The 22128-nt window shown below is 38.3% G+C and overlaps 1 protein-coding gene across 1 annotated transcript in view; it reads left to right on the top strand.

Moving 5' to 3' along the window:
• LOC126191105 (fatty acid synthase-like) overlaps positions 1-22128 on the top strand; it is a 394390-nt gene that overhangs the window by 332702 nt on the left and 39560 nt on the right. Inside the window, exons 29-32 of the mRNA XM_049931844.1 lie at positions 7462-7598; positions 7677-7930; positions 8281-8590; positions 18893-19179. Of these exons, the coding sequence (XP_049787801.1) occupies positions 7462-7598; positions 7677-7930; positions 8281-8590; positions 18893-19179 (988 nt within the window). The remainder of the gene's footprint in view (positions 1-7461; positions 7599-7676; positions 7931-8280; positions 8591-18892; positions 19180-22128) is intronic.

The raw sequence follows: 22128 nt of genomic DNA, 5'->3' as shown, positions 1-22128 counted from the left end.
CACCTGACGCTTGTCTCGCCACAACACGTTGCGTCGTTTCACGCCTGTCTCCAACCTGTTTCATTATATTACGGTTGGTCCGGTATCTTTTCTTAAATCGGGGCCGGTATGTATTGTCCGCTTCCGTTTGGCCCGCAACGTTCGCGGAAATTAGTTTCCCGCGTCGTTATTAATTTGCGCGGTGTACCCCCTACCGTGACCTGGATAATTTCCTCTGCCTCTTCCTCTCTGTATTATATTGACGCGAAATCCATCGCCGTCATTTCGTTCGTCATTGTTTCGGTTATTACGGTTACCAAAATTTTGATAATTGGCACGACTTTCGCGCCAATGGTCTTCGTCTTCGACTCTTTCGAGAAATGCTTGGAAGCTACAATGATTGCTTCCTACATACCTCTTTGAATCTTCTGGAAGCTTTTTATATAGCTCCCAGATAATTTCCGAATCTGATCTTCTACCTCTTATATGCGTCAATTTCCGGTACCAATACTCGCAGAAATCTTTCAAAGAATTCCTGCCCCTGTTATCATGCTGTTTGGCCATGATAAACTCGCGCCATAAATGGTCCTGCTTTTGTTCAGACCAATATTCTTCTGTAAATCTTTGTCTAAATTCTTCGAACGTCATTCGTTCGGTATTTAAATTTATTCCCCAGCGCTTAGCATCACCTGCTAAGGCGCTAATTACAATGTTTATCTTTTCCTGATCAGACAAGTACTCAGGAAACACTCTCTCGCAATTTTTGATAAAATCTAACGGATGCCACCCGTTATGTTTCTTGGCTGGATCGAAACGTTCCTCGCCTTCTAACAGCTTCGTAATTGGTGTGCCATTACAGACAACACCAGGCCTATCTTTTATTTTGCTCTCCAGATCGAAAATTCTGCCTTGAATTTCCGTAGTATTTTGTTCACAATTTTGAATACATCCGGTTACTATTTCACCTAAATCTCTTCCAGTGTCCGAAACTACCTTTTTCAATTGTGATATTCCGTGTTGACATTCGTTTACGATCTCAGTTTTAAGACCGAAAACTTTTTCGTCTTCCTTAGTTACAACCAGAGGTTCTACTTTCTCTTGGATGTTGAGAATTTCAACATCGAATCTACTGTTAATGTTACCAATTTCCTCCTGCATAGTATCCATATTTTTGTTAATGGTGTCAATTTCAAATTTCATATTATTTACCACAGAACTTAAATTTCCCACTTTTTGTTCTACCTGCTCTATTTGTTTACTAATTCTAATTCCTTGATCTTTGACCTGTGCTTTAATTTGATCAACGTGTGTTTTAAGCTGCTCATTCTGTGTTTTGAGCTGCTCGTCAACGTGTGTTTTGAGCTGATTAACCTGATTGCCGACTTGTTTTTGAAGTTGCTCATTCTGTCCTGCAATTTGTTTGGTTAATTGTTCAAATAAGTCGTTCATGGTTAAAATTTTTACACTGTTTTGTTCTACAAAATCGGTATGTTCCGATTCTACTTCAGAAATTTCTTTCGGTTCTTTCTTTATCTGTGGTGAATCAAATATGTCAGTGGATTCGTTCATGTATCCACTATCATCTACAAAGTCACCCTCTGCTTCCTGTTTTGTCCCTTGCTGTGTTCAAGACGATCCCGACATTTCAATCTGTTCGTTGACGTGTTCATGGTATTGTAGGTATGCCAATTGTCTTCCGCTGTTATCTGGCCGCGTAAACTCCTGCTACTACTAGCCGCATTCTCCATTTCGCTCGGCACATCTACCCTGTCTACATTCCTGTCCATATTGAATGCCATTTACACTACACTATTGTACTTGACTCACACTGCAGTTTATTTTGCTAAACTTTATTGCTATTCGTGCCCCTGAACATCCACTGTTCGGTATTTACATTAATTTGTAACCGACAACAACTGGATGTCCTGTCACCGGGAAGCCACTTGTAACACTACCGCCCTTTCGGACGTGTGTTAGCTCTATAAAGCCTGTACTGTAATAAGTTCACGGGCTTCACCTTGTAAACAAGGATTTTAGTACATAAATTTGACCGCGTGTACCTAATGGAAGCAAGATCGAACCTATATTCAGTCAGTAACTACAATGATGCGTCAAGCAAATGTAAAGTATAATTACGCGTTCACATGGACAAGAAGTACACACAGTAGATATTACCAATGATTAATAATTTGGTCGCCAGCCTAATTAGGCATTGAATGAGTTTTTCCTTGTACAAGTGTGTGCATGTACAAGCATAACAACACGGAATACTGTTGCGTTATAAGACAAAGTTTGGCATAGGAAAAATCCACTGAACTAAAGTTCTCTCCTTTTGTATTAGTTTGGACGAGCTAAAATTACACAACACCACACAGCAATGATTACTACGAACTGCACTTTGTATATTGATCAGACTGAAATCGGGCATAGATTACCCTAGAATTAGCAATTTTGAAAACACACATACAATGTCACTATTAAAATTGGTAAAATTACTAATACACTTAGGTTAAATATAGAACTTAACTTTGCTGTTCAAATCTGATCAGTACACTTCAATATGTGCAAGAATGGGCAAGAGAAGGGGGGGGGGGGGGCTGAAACTGTTATGGTCGTTATACTGAAACTAGTAAGTCCTGAAGGTAAATTAACACTCAAAATTATCAATCTATGGATTACTGCTCTTTTGTCACGCTTCTGAATTAATTAATTGTCATTATTTCTGTCACACATTAATTAAATAACATCGCTAGCTCAATTCAAAATTTATCTTTCAAGTTAATCACACTGTTGTTCTTTACTAACATTTACATTTACACACCTAACTTTAAACGCCTTTATAGCATAGATTGGTCTGCAGATAATTTAGTACTAACTGTAAACTTTCATTTCGGGATACTCGGGTTGCACAATATGTGGTAAGGACCCTGTCTAGGTCAATGATAAGGATAAGTGATGGCTAAGGCAATTCTGGTAAAAGTCACGTTATTATTGAACAGTCAAAACAGTTTCGGCACTGGTCCACACAGATACACTTCTAAAGATGAAATAAAAGTTTGACCTGTGCACGTCGGTGCGGCGGGTGGTGGGCAGCGAGATAGCGGGCAGCACAGCACACACACAAGCACGGCTAAGGCTCTCACTGCATCGGCACTTTCCTTCTTCTTAGCGTCGTAATCTTTCCAATTTTGTGCCCAAGGATATAGCCATGCCAAGTAGTCGTCGGAATCGGCCCATCCGAGGCTCAATGGAATCCACCTTTCCTAGATAGCCTCCTCGGTACAGTACATGTTCCTCTGACCGATGCCCAACTCCGACTGTAATACTGAGCCCGTTGTGCCGAACCGCGCCAGTGTGCTTTTTCCCGCGCTCGCCTGCATCCACCTTTTCCCGCTCCCCTACAGGTAGGGTATTCACCACAGGTTTTCTACTACACATATCCTAATGCATTACCTACGTATGGACCAAGTGTTTAAATTACAATTTTCACATTTTACAATAGTTTTAACATTAAATACATTTCCTTTTGGTTATCAAATTGCTTGAAATCTAACATAAATAATAACATTCATTTCAAAAGTTGTTTACAGTTTTCTTTAACATGACACGAAAAGAAAAAGAAATTCAAAACATTACTTATATTACTTTATAAATTCAGAAAGAAAATTTTATCTAAATTCATAAGGAAAAACAATTATTATAGGTTATTATTGTTACAGATGGACCCATCACTCTTATACCATTCCTAATAGCGATGGAAATTTTTCTTTATTTAATCTAGTTGTATGAATATTTCTTGTACAGCTGTTACACAAATTATCTGTTTCCTTATTTAAGCAGAGACTTTTGAAGTCTGATTCTTCACAATGTAATTTTCAGATTAATGAGCACATACATATCTGATTTACTTAAAACTAAATTTTATTTGTAATTATCCATGCTTTGAGGATCAGTGCAAACACACGGAGACAGAATTTTGAGTGAGCAAGTAAGTAGCTCTGACTGAAGCAATATGTCATCTAAATGTTCTTAGGTACCTCTTTTAAGTAAACATTTTACTTTTTTCTAAAACTCACTATTTAAAAAGTTATTTGTTATCAAAAGTAACCCTTTCTTCAAACCTTCAGGCACATAGTTTTGTAGCTCTAATTTTTCTAATTTAGAAAATGTCCACATTTATTAGGAAATCTTCTTAGTTTGCCAATTATTCAACCTAGAAAATTTTATATGTTTTTGCCAGTGTTGTGGGCCCTGTGAATTCTCATGGGATTATACATAATATTCATGATATAGTACCTACAACTATGTCAATTATTCCATTATCAAATGCATAGTTTAACAAACTAACTATTTTGCTCATTGTAATTTCATGTCAAATAAGTTTGTTGACTTTGCTGCTCTAAAATAAACTTTAATAATAAAGTTTAATAATCATTGATGTTCAGTTCTATGAATAATTGATAGATAGTTCAAGTAATCCACATAAAATAACTAATCTGATAACACCTCTTGGTCATTATGTACAATTAGTCTGCATGAGTTCATGGTTTGCATTCATTTTGTCAGTGTCTCATGGTTTGCATTCATTTTGTCAGTGTCTCTGAGATACAATCAGTCAGTCCTGAGATAGTCATCAATATGGAGACATCTATGTGTATATATTTTTGTGAAATGTCTTTTAGTTGATCTGAGTTAAGAAATTGGCTAGTTAACATGTCACAATCACTCACAAATTGACATGTTCCATCGTTCACCTAAATTATTCCACTCAAATATCCTTTTAAATTGTGACTCACTCAATGATTAATTGTCTGTTTGCAAGAACTGTATAAATTGTTTGTGTGCTCATATAATATGTATAGTGACTATGGTACCAGGATTGATGATGGAAGTGTAGTGAAATATGTTGCCACTGTTAAGTTCTTAGTAGTGGAATGTACATGCTAATCTGTGATAAATGTGCTGTATAAATTATCATATGCCAGCTAACTTCTTGACACCATCTTTCTCCTCATATGTGGAATTCTCAGGGAATTTTTTACCAAGTTTGGGCAGCCATTGAGGTTGGTCATATCACACATGCCCTGCAAAATTGCCACTGTATTGAATTTCAAAGGTGGATCAACAGTCTACTGAGCAGATTGTCATAAACCTTTGTCACATCAGTATTTTCCTTTATTGTCTTATTCATCCACCACTTTGATAGGCCTATACTCTTTTACTGCTATAGTGGATTTTGTTTTTGTGTCTAACATGTTCAGTATGCTATTAACAGTAGCTAATCACACTCTTAAATTCTTGTTCATCTTTAGTTCTACTTCTGCACTACCCCTTCTGATACTGTGTTCATAAACATGTAATCGCTTGACCAGCAATCTTATTCATTAATTCCCTCTATATCTATCTCAAAACTATCCACTTCTCTTTTCAAAATCTCGAATCTTCTACCCTAATAACAAATCTAACATTCCAGTGCCCCTCTTCAGGAACCATATGATAATCTGCTTTTTCAACTGATACCCCTCGAATGTTGTTGGACCATATTACGTCTTTCTGTATCATTGGTATTTACAGGCTGTCATAAAATGGCAATGTTCACAGTTTGTGGATGGATGCAGTACTTCCAGAGTCATATTTCTCAAAGTATAAGTTACTGTGTATATATTTTTCCCTTTTTCATCATCAAAGTGCAAATACGAATTTTCGATAAAGTGATGGAATGATGACAGAAAGGAACAATTTATGGCAAATGTTTCAATATTGTGATCACTTTGTCTTTTGACACTGGGCTACTGCAGTGAAAATACGTGGAAAATGATTCAGCATCTCCAAATGTTGTCCTTGCCAAGTGTGCATACTGTTCTATTCCGGTGTGTTTCAGTCACCACACTGAGACTTCACATCTGCACTTTGGTGACAAATAAGCAAAGATCTTATGACAGAATAGTACTTTCTGTTTTGGGAAATATGACTGCAAGAACTGTTTGTACTAAAAGGTATTTTTTCAAGTAAACCTTTAGTTTTTTGCTCTAAAGAAACCACATATGGCTCTTACGATCCTGCTGGTCATAATTGTCTGTTACACAGTACTATTTCACAGTGACTTGTGCTTCTGCAGTTTACAGATATATTAACCTTAAAACATTTATTTTATGCAGTGCATGGTCTATGGTTAACATTGCTGTCTGTAGATTGTGAGGTCCTGAGTTATATTCCTGGCTGCATTGAAAATCTTCTTCACTTTGGGACTGGGTGTTTGTGTTGGTCTCATCATTTCATCTCATCATAATTGACATGCAAGTCACTAAAGTGGCACCAAATAGAAAGACTTGCACCAGGGAGCAAGTAACCCTAGATGGGTTCTCTTGACCAATAAAACCATATGGTCATTTTATTTAATTTTCGGTAGATACAGAGTTTTATGCGTAAATGATGCTGATGAGTGGTAGAACAGACACATGTTTAAATTTTAAAATCATTCTTATTCAGTTTCAGCAATTTGAGCTTGTGTGCTTCAATTGTATGAACCATTAACTAGGGCAGCATATTTAAAAAATTTTATCAACCCTGCCAATTAAAGTAAATAAATAAATAAATAAATAAATTTGAAGGCCAATGGAAGGTGTGAGGAGGTTTTGACCAGTGTTGGTGTGAGGAGGTTTTGACCAGTGTTGGAGTGTTAGCTAAACTGTAGTACAAAATTTAAGAAGTAGCCTTTGGGGAGAAGTAAACTAGGCAGTTCAATTTTAGCAAAACATACCGTTCATAATCAAGGGAAGCGAGATTAATTTTATCAGCATTAAGATCCTAAAAAGAATGAAAATCCATTAACAGGATGTTTATTGGTTAAACACCCATCATTTTGTTCCAAAGGATGCCCTTTAATGTAAGGTAAAAAAAAAAAAACAGTTGGTATATGTGTCACTACTTGATTTGTTTGGGCTGTGGCTTATGTTTGTTAGTTTCAAACCAGATCTTTCTATAAAGGTAATCAATTTTCTGTGTTCAATATTTAGCACCTCCCCTATTTGGTAAGCAGTGATCTGTCCAAAATTTGGCCTCTTGCCCTTCTTTATAATGATAATGCTAATGCTGAAGTATAATGTGTAAACTTGCTTATAAAAAAATTATGAGACAGAATTTCTAGTAAGTACTCATCTTCATGATGTGAAATGTTATAGTATTGCCAAGAACTGCACATAAACTTTAATACACTGTCTTAGCTTTGGGAATAATTTGCTCCTTCCTCAGGTAGAGAGAGGGATTGTTGTTAAATGTTAAAGAGGAAGGGCAGTTCATTTAGATCCCAGGTTGACTCAGAGACAAGTGTTGGCAGTACTATACATTTCACCTCCTGAAAGTATTTGGCGACAATTCTGCCTCATATTTGTTTTTAGTTTTCATGAGTGAATCTTGCATTGTGACAATAAACTTAGGTATTATTTTACTTTTGTTAACTTCTTGTATGGAAACTCTTTCCAGATTCCTGTTTGCAAAGAACAGTTACCAAAAGGTGCTCCTGAAATCAGATTCTCCACAAAAAAAATCTCTAGCAGTAGTAAACAACAATTTGGAGGTTAGATTTAACTGTGAATCTGATAGTTCTTACTTAATAATAGGTGAGTGGCCACTAAATAAATTTGTCAACACGCATAAGAAATGAAAGTTTGTTACAGCAAGTATTGTGTCAATTGTAGGTGGCAAAAATGAAGAATGGCTCAGCCTGACACAATGGCTTGTGAAACACGGAGCAAAGAAAATCGTCATTGCTCATCAGACAGAGAAAGGGAACAACTATGTAACTCGAAGACTTAATTTATTTAAAAAGTATTACAATTCAGATATAGTATTAGAGTCATCCACCAAGGCTACTTCGCCAAATGGTGCCACGTCTCTCCTGAAACTAGCGAGCAGCAAAGGGACCTTGTCAGCCATATTTTTGTTACCACTGGTAAGTGTACATTTAAATTAATTTTACTGGCTTTTATTGAGCATGCATTGCTGTTTTTAGAGACCTTACTTTCTTGTAAGATACCAAGGTGTTTGCTGTGAAGATACACTTCACATGAAATGAATTCGTTCTTCAGAATTGGTACAGTTACTAGTAATACACTATTATGTCACAATTTCTATCAATTTGTCAGCACTTTAGAGCGCCAGAATTATTGGCCTTTTTTAATTTTTTTTTAAAAAAAAGAACAAATTAATTATATTCTCTTGATTTTGCAACATGTTTTGCATAATTATTTGATGATGACAATATTTTTCATAATCAATAATCAGTCGTTCATACTTTTCCAGGATCAGGCAGAAAGTTCAAGGTTAACTGATGCAGGGAACATATCAGCACAAATTCTTAACAACATTGATGTTGCCTCCCACTGTTATCCAGAGTTGCTGTTTATATGCCTATCCTGTGATGGAGGAGACAACATTTGCTCAGCAAGACAAAAAATGGGTCTCAAGGGCCTATCAATAAATTGGTCCCAACAAAATGAAAGCATTTTTGATTTTAAACAATTTGTGCAGCAACTAGATAGCATACTGCTGTCAAATAAAGATCCCGTTCTAAGCGTTGCCAACACTACATCTGACGTATCGAAAAATAGAGGCAAGTTTGTAGAAAATTTTTGTGTAAAATTAATTTAGACTTATGTTAAATAGATTAGACATACCTATATTTTAGCAGCCTCATTTCTTAGTGGTCTGGATGTATGGACAGTGCAAATGTAATGTTTTCTTCACAAACTGCATGATATGCTGAACTTACAGCCACTTACTGTTACAATCAGGTGGAGAAAAAATCTTTGAGAAAGGCCTTCTTTTGTAATCTTATATAAGGTGCTGCAGCCCTGATCAGCTGTACCAGACTCATCTGGGAAAGAATGGGAAGAAGGAATTAGCTGTGGTCATATAAAGTGACCCTTAGCACTTTGGGAACTCACCATATATTTATCTGTTAAGAAAGAATATGAAGGGTTACTTCAAATATCTCCAAAGAACAAACATAACAGAAAAAATATGAGTTACTGTGCTGACAGCAGCAAAGATGATCCTTTTACACTCCAAAGAGAACACTATTCACTTGTTGTGGTGCATCAGCTGGATGATGTCATCACATCAGCCACTCCCCTTGTTTTTTAAAAAGTCAGGTGCAAACAGTATGTGAGGGCACTTCCACATTACTTGACGGCCGGTCCTCATGCAAACAGTGGGTGCAGATGTAGGTTGCTCTGTCCAGTGGCTGAAGTGTTGGATTACATGCCTGTTGTCACCTGCACTGTGGACCTGTCTCTTGGTTTGTCAGCTTCCTCCTCAGAAAATGAAGTCTTGAGCTGTGTAAGGAGGTTACCCTCTTCCACACATGGCTGGTTTGAACCTCTCGATGAAAACCATTTATTGTCTCCCATCTTTATTGATTTTGAAGGTATGGCTTCTCTGTTCTATCACTTTGTAAGGACCAACATATGGCAAAATAAGTGGGGGACAAACTGCATCATCTCGAAGCTGCACTGAGCTGTTGTGCAAATTGCATACAAAACTGTGGTTCCATTTGCTGTGTGAAGTCTTGAAAGTTAATTCCCCTGCAATCTGAACTGCTTGCTACAAACTAATTGTGCTGGAGAACATTGAATATCCTCCTTTATTGCCATGCACGATCCCAATAAGACACTGATACACTTTAGTGACATCTTGAGTGTGTGATGGAAATGTTCTCCTTGCCTTTACTGGTGGGATGGTAGCTTGTCATGTGCAGATGGTTGCAGCCACATAATACATGGCCTCATTGAATAGTTGGTTCATAAATTGTTTTCAACAGTCTGTGGTAATATCATATGGTAGGCCAAACTTTGAGAACCATGTGTGCACCATTTCCTTTGGCACTGACTCTGCTAATACATCACTAATTATTGCAACTTGCAGCCACATTGTAAAATTATTGATGATTGTTAATAAATACTGTAGTCCTGTAGAGATCTGCAATGGGCCAACAATGTCCACATGGAGATGAGAAAACTTGCCTGCAGTTGTTGGAAATTGAACAATTGGTGCAAACATATGCTTTCCAATCTTGTTTCCCCTCACATGCTAAATATGTGTGTGCCCATTCCTAACAATCTCTTTACAACCTGGGCCACACAACTTTGGCAATGTCCATCTTAGTTTTAGCTTGCGTGCCTGGGTGCATTATATTGTACAGCGCTTTGAAATCATACCAGCAATAGGGTTCTGGAATATAGGGCCATTGCTGACCTCTTGCCACATCACACCAAATTCCTTCTGAGACCCTAGGAAAAAGTACTCATTTAAGTTGTAATTCCATGTGTTCTTTCTGGAGTAGACTGTGTAGAAAAGGATCCCAATGAACAGCTCATGGAGTAGCACAATTCCTTGACAGACAATCTGTGACCACATTCACCTTTCTTGCTATGTACCGCACATCTGTTGTAAACTGAGTTATATATTCAATGTGCCTCTACTAACACAGTGATTTAAGCTCTATGCTTTGTTGGAAAATAGCAACCAGTGTCTTGTGGTCCATGGAGATTATAAAATGTCTCCCCTCTACAGCTGTGTGAAAATGTCGGACTGCCAGGTACAATGCAAGCAGTTCACAGTCAATGGTGGTCTGTTTTTGTTGTTATTGCATCAAATTCTTAGAGAAGAAGGCAAGCGACTGCTGATTCCAGTCTGTGACTACAGCTGTCTGGCTTGCATGTGCCATAACAGCCTCAAGAATGTCCATGTTTGGTTGCCCTAGCATCAGTATTTGTGAAAGAAGTTACTTGATGTACCAAATGCTGTTTTGGCCTCAGAAAACCATGGAATCTGTTCATTGCCTGTAATATTCTGAGCAATGTTGTGAGTGGTTCATGGGTTACTTCTAGTCCAAGCAGATGTCATCTATAATAATCTAGCATGCCGAGAAATCTGTGAAGGGCTTTGTACATACTGTGAAGCAGCATTTGCTGTACAGCTTTGACACATTCAAGTAATAGCGCTAACCCTGCCACTGAAATCAGGTATCCCAGGAAACAAACTTCACTGCATGACACATTTTGTTTTATTAATAAAGATGCCGTAATCTTGCAGCCAGTGGAAAAGCTACTACAGGTGTTCTATGTACTGATCCACTGAAGCAGAGAATATTAAAATGTCATCCACATAACAAAACACAAATGACAACTCCCATAGCACTTTCTGCATGAACCTCTGCCTAGTCTATGCAGCAAACCTGAGACAGAATGGTGTGAAAAGGTATTTGAAAAGTCGTAAGGATGTGGTCACTATTGTTTTTTTTAATATCCGCTAGTGCCATGGAAATATGAGAATATGCTTTCATGCAATCTGTGACAGTAAATATTTGACTAACTCTTGTCGTACCCTGAAAAGAGGAATTCCTACCCACCATCCTTCCAACACCTCCCTTAATGGAATTCTACCACCCACTGAACCTACACAATATCCTTGCCCATCCCTACACAACCCCTGCTCCCTTGCCTCATGGCTAATATTCCTATAATAGATCTGACCCATGCATCCTTCCCCCACTACATACTACAGTCTGGTCACAAGCATTATGTATCCCATCAAAAGCAGAGCTATCTCCAAAACCAGTCATGTGATCTACAAACTAAGCTGCAACCACTGAGCTGTGTCTTACATGGGCATGTCAACCAACAAGCTGTGCAGCTGTATGAATGGCCACTAACAATCTGTGGCCAGGAAACAAGTGGACCACCCAGTTACTGAGCAGTGGCCCAATATGATGTTCTTCATTTGAATGATGGCTTCACAGCCTGTGCCATCTGGATCCTTTCTACCGGCACCAGCTTTTCTCAACTGCACAGATGGGAACTTTCCCTGCAATATATCTTAGGTTCCCATAACCCTCTTGGCCTCAACCTTTCAGAACCCTATCCTGCCATCTGTCCCCCTCCCAGCCTCCTTCTTACCCCCACCTCACTGATTGCTTCTCCCATAATGTGCAATTGCTCACAGTCGGGCCTCAGCAGCCAGAGACAGTAGTCATATGTGTGAGTGTTGCATTTGTGTGAAAGTGTGTTGCATTTGTGTGAAAGTGTGAGTGTTGCATTTGTGTGAAAGAGTGTGTGTGTGTGTGTGTGTGTGTGTGTGTGTGTGTGTGTGTGGTGTCTAATTCAGAAGAAGGCTTTTTGGCTGAAAGCCTACTTGTTTAGCAGTTTTTTGTTGTGCCTATCTGTGACTCGACATTGCCAGTATATGGTGAATAGCAATATACCCTTTTAATAAATTGACAATAAATATTTTCACATCACTAATGCTATTGTTGAAGTTCATCACTTTAGGAATGGGGTACCAACCCAGAACTGTCCACACACTGAGTGTTCTGTAGTCAACACATACCCTCCAAGGTTTATCTTCCTTTTCAGTGTCACCTCTTTGGGAACTCACCATATATGTATTTGTTGCAGAAAAATATGGAGAGTTAATGCAAATAACTATTTATTTCTGTCTCACAAACACACACTCCAATGAACACATATAAGAAAGCAAACATGAGCCATTATGCCGACATTGGCAAAGATAATCCTTTTACACTTCAAAGAGAACATTACTCACTTTTTGCGATACAATATCTGATTGATGCAACCACACTGCCATTTGTCTTAAGTGATATAGTGAAAAGATAAGAAACAAAGTGATAAAAAAAGCCTCAAGGACAGGAGCAGGTTTAAATTCTGCTTCTTTCAAAAACGTGTCTATTTCCATAATAACACTACCATTTCACTCAGTACTCATGTAGCATTTCCTTCCAGATTTGCATCTGAGATTCAAAATAAATAAGTAAATCAAATGGAAGAATAACAAAAAGGCAATTATAGGAAGTTCTTTCAAGTCAATGAAGAATTCCCTATATCTGTTCTGCATCTATAGCTACACTCTGCAAAGGGAATGGTAGAGTTTATTTTCCGTTGTTCCATGTACTAAGGGGTCTTCCCATTCCATTTGTGAATGGACGAAGGGAAAGTTAAATGATTGATTTATCATGTTTTAGAACTGATGGTTGTTCTTTGCTGATTGGATTATGTTATGTCTCATTTTTTATGATAAATTTAAAAGCTACAACTTACAGGTGTATTCTGGCTAAAGAACGGTTCAGCTATGTCTCATTTTCCAGTAAAACTAATTAAAGCAGATGTCTTTTTACTATTAAAAATGGATATTATTTGTAGTTAATCCTTTTATTTAGTTTCTATAATCATGCTAATTATGTTCAATATTAGAGGAAAAAGATGCTACTCACAATATAGTGGAGATTCTGAGTCGCGATAGGCACAACAAAAAGATTCACACAATTATAGCTTTTGGCCAGTAAGGCCTTTGTCAGCAATAAACACACATATACACATGCACATAAAAACTCACGCAAACACCCTACGGATTCCAAACCAATAACCTCCTTCTTAGTTGCCATAACCAACTATATCCTCACCCACAATTACTTCTCCTTTGAGGGCATTACCTACAAACTAATCTGCGGTACAGCCATGGGGACCCGCATGGCGCCATCCTATGCCAACCTATTCATGAGCCATCTAGAGGAATCCTTCCTAAAAACCCAGAATCCTAAACCCCTCATCTGGTCCAGATTCATCTTTGCTATCTGGATTGAAGTGAGGACACACTATCCTCATTCTTGCAGAACCTCGACAACTTCTCCCCTATTTGCTTCACCTGGTTCTACTCAACCCAACAAGCTGCCTTCTTAGCTGTTCACCTCCACTGCAGAGATGGCTACATCAAACCTACTAACCACCAGCAATACCTCCACTTTGACAGCTGCCACCCATTCCATACCAAGAAGTCCCTTCCGTACAGCCTAGCCACCCATGGTCATCACATCTGCAGTGATGAGCAGTCCCTCTCAAAATATACCGAGGGTCTCACTGAAGCCTTCACTGACTGTAATTATCCTCCCAACCTTGTACAAAAACAAATCTCCCATGCCTTATCCCTCCAGTCCCCCACAACCTCCCAATGCCCTACAGTCCAGCCACAAAGGAGCATTCCCCTTATAACTCAGTACCATAAGGGCCTGGAGCAACTGAATTACATTCTCTGCCAGGGTTTTGATTATCTCTTGTCCTGCCCTGAAATGAGAGATGTCCTGCCCACTATCTTTCTGACCCTCCTACAGTGGTATTCTGCCATCCACCAAACCTACAGAATATATTCATCCATCCTTACACAACCCCTGCTCCCAATCCCTTACCCCATGGCTCATACCCCTGTAATAGACCTAGTAGATGCAAGACCTGTCCCATACATCCTTCTACCACCACCCATTCTAGTCCGGTCACTAACATCACCTATCCCATCAAAGGCAGGGCTACCTGTGAAACCAGTTATGTGATTTACAAGCTAAGCTGCAATGACTGTGCTGCATTCTATGTAGGCATGACAACCAACAAGCTGTCTGTCCACATGAATGGCCACCGACAAACTGTGGCCAAGAAACAAGTGGACCACCCTGTTGCTGAACACGCTGCCAAACATGATATCCCTCATTTCAATGACTGCTTCACAGCCTGTGCCATATGGATCCCTCCCACCAACACCAGCTTTTCTGAATTGCACAGGTGGGAACTTTCCCCGCAATACAGCCTATGTTACCATAACCCTCCTGGCCTCAAACTTCATTAGTCACTGTCCTCATCCATCCAGCCCCCTCCCTGCTCCCATTCCAGAACTACACAGCTGTCATTTCACCACCACACCCAGTCATTTAATTTCTTTTTATTTCCCTCCTTTCTGCTACTTAGCCCCTCCCCCCTCCCCATCTTCTCCCCTATGTCTAAACTGCAGCACCCCCACCATACTATCCCCCCCCCCCCTCCTCACCCCAGTCTCCTCCTTACCCCCACCCAGTCGCCACCCCATCATGCACTGGTGCTGCTGCTTGCAGTGTGGTTTCAGTTGTCTGAGGCTGCAGACGTGTGTGCATGTTGCGTCTGCATGAATGTGTGTGTGCGTGTGTGTATGTGTGTCTATTGCTGACAAAGGCCTTAATGGCCATAAGCTATAATTGTGTGAATATTTTGTTGTGCCTATCGTCACTCAGCATCTCCGCTATATGGTGAGTAGCAACTTTCCTTCTCTAATATTGTTACATTCCATCCTGGATTTTCTATTGTTTGATAATTATTTTTATCAGTTTGGTTTGAAGGGATATTGATAATCTGCATCCTTTATCCCTGCCTCACAGCTGGTGAGGAGATATACTTCATAATCAGATAAATGCCATCCAAGTGGGCAGACCAGTTAATATACAGTGGTAGGATTATCGTTTTCCAGATTTGCTGTTGTACTTTTTGCAGTATCTATGGACTTAACATGATTACTGTCAAACCTCTATTGCTTAGGATGAGCTGAAAAATATATTGTTCCCATAGCAGTATAGCAATTATCTGAGATAATATCAGGACTCTACACCAAATTGGGCTGTACCAGTATGCTGTGTGTGTAAGAACTGTTTGATCACAGCCAGTATTTCAGCTTTGTTTCTATTCTGTCTCCAGTTTTCCATTTTTAGTCAGAAATAAGTAGAACATTTACCTATTTAATAGTTCCAATAAATATTTCTAGAAGAAGGAAGTTCACTGGCTGAAAATTTACTTTCTCAAACAGCAATTGGTCTAGAATTTATTGTCTATGAAACAAATTATCCACAGATACTATTCCTCCACATTATTGCTGCCATGTAGTCTTTCAGAGTGTTCTACACTTGTGCACATGAGCAATAAATAGTACATGAAATGTTATTTTTCTGTATCCATTGACAAAGGACAAGGAAGAGAAGCAGAAGGAGGCAACAGTTATTAAGTAATTATCATTTTACAAAATAATTCAAAGTCATCTTGCCTCATACATAAATCTTAGATATTTACAGAATGAATTTTTCGTTCTACAGCAGAATGTTCACTGTTTTGAACTTCCTGGCAGATTGAAACTTTTCTGGGCAGTGACATGAATATGGAACCTTGCCTTTCATAGTAATATATTTTCATTCCATCTGTTGTTTTCAGTTTCAGTACCAACAAATCCAAAAGAGATTATATGGAAAATTTGTCTCTGTCCTTTGCCTCTGTATGTGTCCAGAACTTATTAGGTTTATCCAATACATCTTTTTCTGGGTTCTGACTAGAATTTATTGTAGCCTCCAACCACAACTCTTCTTATGGATGCATAACTTAACACTGAATTTTCTCTGTCTGTTTATCTATAGTCCCTTCCTTAACAAGAACATAGCACTCTCTCATTCTCTTCTCCCCCTCCCCAACACCCTCTAAAACAAATTGTTGTCCAGTTGACTATTAAATCATTGTAGGTGTTTGCCATCTTTTTTTACTCTACTTTTGTATATTTATTAAAGATATATTTTTAAAGGAACAAACTCTCATTTGATTGTTGTATTGTTTATTTAAGTACAACTCTGGTTTTGGCCTTTTATCCCATTTTCAGGTATTTGATTTTATGTCTTTAACATATATTGCAGGACATTTAACATATTGTCAAGCTCAAAGTAGGCCACAAATTAACAAAAATATTGTCTTCTTAATTTGTGCCCAACTTTGAGCATGACAACATGTTAAATGTCCTGCAATGTATGTTAAAGACATGAAATCAAATACTTAAATATGGCATAACAGTCTAAAACTGGGATTCTACTTAAATAAACAATGAACCAGTCAAATGGTTGTGTGTTCCTTTAAAAAATATTGTACGACTGTTGCTCAGCAACATCAGAAACTATATGTGAAAGATAATTACCTGTAATCAAACATGGAAAATCCAGGATGGAATGTAACAATATTGTGAAAAGAAAAGCTGCTAGTCACCATATAGCAGAGATACCGAGTTGCAGATAGGCACAACAAAAAGACTGTCACAAATAATACCTATCAGCCAGTAAGGCCTTCGTCAGAATTAGGCGGCAAACACACACAAATGCAGATGCAACTCACACACATATGACTGCAGTCTCAGGCAACTGAGGCAACTACGATGAGAGGTAGTAGAAACCCTGACAGTAGCACTTTGTGAGGCTAATTATCCTCCCAACACTGTACAAAAACAAATCTCCTGTGCCTTATCTCTCCAGTCTCCCACCATCTCACAAGTCCCACCCTCTGGCCACAGACGAGCATTCCACTTGTAACTCAGTACCATCCAGGACTGGAGCAATTGAATTACATTGTTCACCAGGGTTTTACTACCACTCGCCGTGCCCTGAAATGAGAAATGTCTTGCCCATTATCCTTCCCACCCCTCCCACAATGGTATTCTGCCGTCCACTGAACCTACACACTCTACTCATTCATTCCTACACAACCCCTGCTCCCAACCCTTTAGCTCATGGCTCATACCCATGTAATAGACCTAGATGCAAGTCCTGTACTACCCATCTTCCCACCACCACGTACTCCAGTCTGGTTACAAGCATCATCTATCCCATCTAAGGCAGGGCTACCAGTCATTTGATCTACAAGCTAAGCGACAACCACTGAGCTGCATTCTATGTGGACATGACATCAACAAGCTATCTATCCGCACAAATGGCCACTGACAAACTGCAACCAAGAAACAGGACCACCCTGTTGCTGAGCACATTGCCAACCATGACATCCTTCATTTCAATGAGTGTTTCTCAGTGTACGCCATTATGGATCCTTCTCACCAATTCCAGCTTTTCTGAATTGTGCGGTGGGAACTTTCCCTGAATATATCCTGCGTTCCTGTAACCCTCTTGGCCTCAACCTTTGTTAGTCATTGTCCTCTCCCATCCAGCCCATTCTCTGTTCCCATTCCAGCCCTACGAAGCCCTCATTCCTCCATCACGCCCAGTCTTTTTACTTCTCTCCTTTTTCATTATCCCGCCTCCCCATCTCTCCGCTTCCTCCATCTAACCTTCCAACTGCACATAGCTGCCCTACCCTCTTTCCACCTTGTCCCTCCGTGCTCCCCAACAGCATGTCACTGTCTGACACGCCTACCCTACTATCCCTCCCCTCCCCCACCTCTGCCTCCTCCTTACTACCACCCAGCTGACCCAGCTGCCCCTCCCATCATGCACCAGTGCTGCTGCATGCAGTGTGGCCTCAGTTGCCTTGAGACTGCAGTCACGTGAATCTGCACGAGTGTGTATGTGTGTTTTTTTACTGTCTAATTCTTATGAAGACCTTACTGGCCAAAAGCTGTTATTTGTAACAGTCTTTTTTTGTGCCTATCTGTGACTCAGCATCTACACTATATGGTGAGTAGCAACTTGCCTTTTCACAACATAATTACCTGTACCATATTATCTGCAGGGGGGCTGTGCAGGTTAATAATAGAATTACAAGGTGATAGCATGGCAAGCTAGTACTTTCCCTCAGGAAGGGAAATTCCAGTAGTGCCAACAGATACAATTGTTAGTGAAAAATGGATTCTTAGTTTCCAGCAGTACTATCTTTGAACCTCTACTTTCTTTGATGCCTCTCCCTTCATCTTTGTCTCTTCTTGCACTCACAAAAGGTGGGTTCCTCCCAACCTGTCGTCTGAGTGACCTACCCCTTTCCCAATATTCCAAGGAGGAGTTGCAAAAGCTAAGAATGGTTTTTCCACTTTTAAATGTGTCCATCAGCAGTAATGGAATTTTATTTCCTGAAGGTGTATACTGGTCATAAATTTTGTTGACTTGTAGCATCACAGTTTTTTGAATATAGTGCAGTTACATTTACTGGATAGTCAGAAGTAAATAACTTATGTGTATCTGACAAGCTCATTTTGTAATAAACATATTATTTTTACTGGTGCACATTATTCTGTCAGTTTATCATGGCAGAAATAAATGCAATAACTCATTACGCATTTTAATTTCTTGTTCCAGACAAAGTAATAGCTGAAAGGCTGGAGTACATGTTACCAGCTTCCAAGAGAGAAGTTGCTGAAATTGGATGGAATCTGAGGAATCAACACTACATTTATGAAATGTCAACTCTCTGTCCAGAGTGGAAGGAAGTTAAAGATGCAACACCTGTATTCTTGGTGTCAGGAATCTATTCACGTTACGAACGTCATAGAGAACTTGCCAATAAAATTATGTTCCCACTATTTAATATTCATGCAACACCACTTAAATCTACAATTGAGGAGTCTGCTGAAGACATTATTCAGGTTTGTATTAAACATTTTCTTCATTTCTTGTTGTTTTTTCCCAAATTTTTTTCTATTCTTATTACTTTGTAAGTACATATTTAATTTTTCCACATTTTTTGTAAGAGTATAATATGTGGTTTGAAGTGATTGGCAGATGTTTGAGAAGGTGTCTGTAAGGAAGTTATGCAGTAATAAGGGTTCATAAATAACAAGCAAGCAGTCTTCAGTACATTTGTATTTATATATCATGAATTGGCTTGTAAGGCTGTGTCTCAACAATATTTGGAACAAAATGCTAGTCCTCAGGAATCTGATTTTTTGGAAGTTTTACAAAGTTCTGACAAAATAGATGTCACATACCTGTTTGAACACCATGTATCTGGAGAGGTATAGAAGTTAAATATAAGTGATTATACATTAGCATCTTCATCTTGTAAAGACAATATGGAAAATAGACAAAAGTCCTATAGAAACCTACCACAAGTTCAGAAAAACTGAAACTAGTAAATTCTGTAAACATCACAGCAAGGGATCCTGTTCTTGTGAGCTAGGACTACAAACAATGTCTCCTTAATAATTTCAACTGTGTACAGTTTTCTAATGGGAAATGAGTGGTTTATTAGGCTCCATGAATCTTTTTGTGATATGTGCCACAAAAAATCAAGAGATTAATGTAGATTTTCTAAAGGATATCAGGAAGCTTTATAGGGATCATATAATTTGATTTCAGTATTAATGTGTCACTAACGGAAATCACATTTGGTAAGAAAGACAGGTTTTAGTGAAATGAACAGTATGGGTGACAATTGAATCACACCATACTCAACAGAACAGAATGAAAAATGTTGCAGTACATAATTCAACAACTATGGGCAGATGACATTTTTTGTAAGGAGGAAATTGTTAAGTTCCACAAGGTTCAGTACTAGGTTCATTCTTTTTTGTATTTGTAAGTTATCTAACATCAAGAAATTTTTTTAAGATGATGCAATTATTATAATCAATCCAAATAGATATACAGGATGAACATTAATAAAACTGACAAATTGCAGGAACAGGAAAGAAGGTCCTAGGAACATGCATCCGGATCATTGCTCAGTAGATGGCATTGACAAATGAAAGGCCCTCTCACCTTGTACCATGTGTTCCTTGTGTGTTGCAGGCTACGTGTTTCATTCAGTGAAATGTAAGCAGTGGAATGGTCCAGTGTTTGTGTTGGGAATAAGCTGAGATGGTGTTTATGTATGGTCAAGCAGGTGTAAATGGTCGAGGGAGCATGCCTGTTCCAAAATAAGTACCCTCACATACACCAACCTCATCACACAAAATTTCAAGCCCTTTTTGGGTATTTGTGAGATAATAGTTATTTTCAGACAGATGATGGACAGGGGGGCAGCATACTGAGCGGACACTAGATTGGAGGATCCCATTCTACCTCTCAACCATTTCCATGTGCTTTGCCATATACAAACACCATCTCAGCTTGTACCCAACATGAATACTGGACCATTCTATTGATTACAGTACACAGCATCAATCACACAACCTGCAACACACAAGGAATACACAGCACTTGGTCAGAGGAACTTTCATTCATCAGTGCCACCTACCACGGCAGTGATGCATTTCTGGACATATGTTCATAGCACCTTTTTTCCTCCATTTCCAGTCAGGAATCCATCCCTGCAGTTTTAGTTTTTATCAGTGTCCAGCTTGTATAACAACAGAGGAACTTTTAGGAATATGTTTAATATTAGTATTTTTAGTACTGATTAGCTGCAAATGGTCAATTTAAAAAGACACATAATATTCAATAGTTTAACACTTCCTGAAGTTGGAGAGAAACATGTTGATCAGATAATGTACTTTAGTTATTTTCATTCATTAACATCAAATATAAATATATTCTTTTTGCAACTCTTAAGTAAGTAAGTTTTTGTTTCAAAAAATTGTACCATAAGAATAATAGTTGATAGACATCCATAATAAAAGTAAGAGTAATTTTAACAACAACACCATAAAACACGTTTTCTCTCATGAAATTTGTTATAAATAATCCACTAGGGTTCAGAAGGAATAATGACATCCATGATAGAAGAAAATAATTAAGGCCATTACTCTTAATTAAAATTAACTTTCACTCACAAAGGGGCAAATAATACTTACCTAGTGATATTAAATGTATGACAGGTAACAGGCTAAATTTGAAAAAAGTCCTTCTGAGCAACTCCTTTGTTTAGAAATTTGTTACTTATTTGGAGCAAATTATCTTATAGTTACTTAAGTTATGAAAATGATTATTATTTTCTGCTATGTTATCTCAGCTGTAAATGATCATCATACAGCTACATTAAAATTCAGTTTAACATAATATGTGTGTAATGACATTTTCCATCTAATTATGATATATTGTGCAAGTGACCAATGGAACATGTAACTAACTAATTTTCTTGGGGCAGCTTAAGAATTTTACAAATGGCATTCATTTTTGTATAGGCCAAATGTATGTCATATGATATTTGTTTGTGGATTCCATCATGGAAACATCATCAGTGCTCAATAAGCAGTACACGAGTCTGAAGATTGTTACTTCTTAGTTGAAAGGAAGTGAATTATGATTGGCTATGAAACTTGAAATAGACACACATCTTCTGTAGTCACAGGTGCACAATATGATAATTTTGATAGTACTTAGCCTTATGATAAAGACACAAATAAAATTTTTTATCAAGATAGGTAATTATCCACATAATTGTCTTTAGTTTGTGATGTCCCATTTCTTGTCCAAGAAAGTGGTGTTTTGCTTTTCCCCATTTGTAAATTGACTTTTATCTATAATCTGTCAGTTAACAGTAACCCACTATTAGCACCCCAAAAACTAAATCATGGCTGTAATTCATTTAAAATGGCTTTATGTACATAGTATGCTGTATCACCCCCCCCCCCCCATGAACCATGGACCTTGTC

The sequence above is a fragment of the Schistocerca cancellata genome, chromosome 6 (genome assembly GCF_023864275.1).
Source record: "Schistocerca cancellata isolate TAMUIC-IGC-003103 chromosome 6, iqSchCanc2.1, whole genome shotgun sequence".
Lineage (NCBI taxonomy): Eukaryota > Metazoa > Arthropoda > Insecta > Orthoptera > Acrididae > Schistocerca > Schistocerca cancellata.
This window is presented reverse-complemented; position numbering and strand designations above follow the sequence as displayed.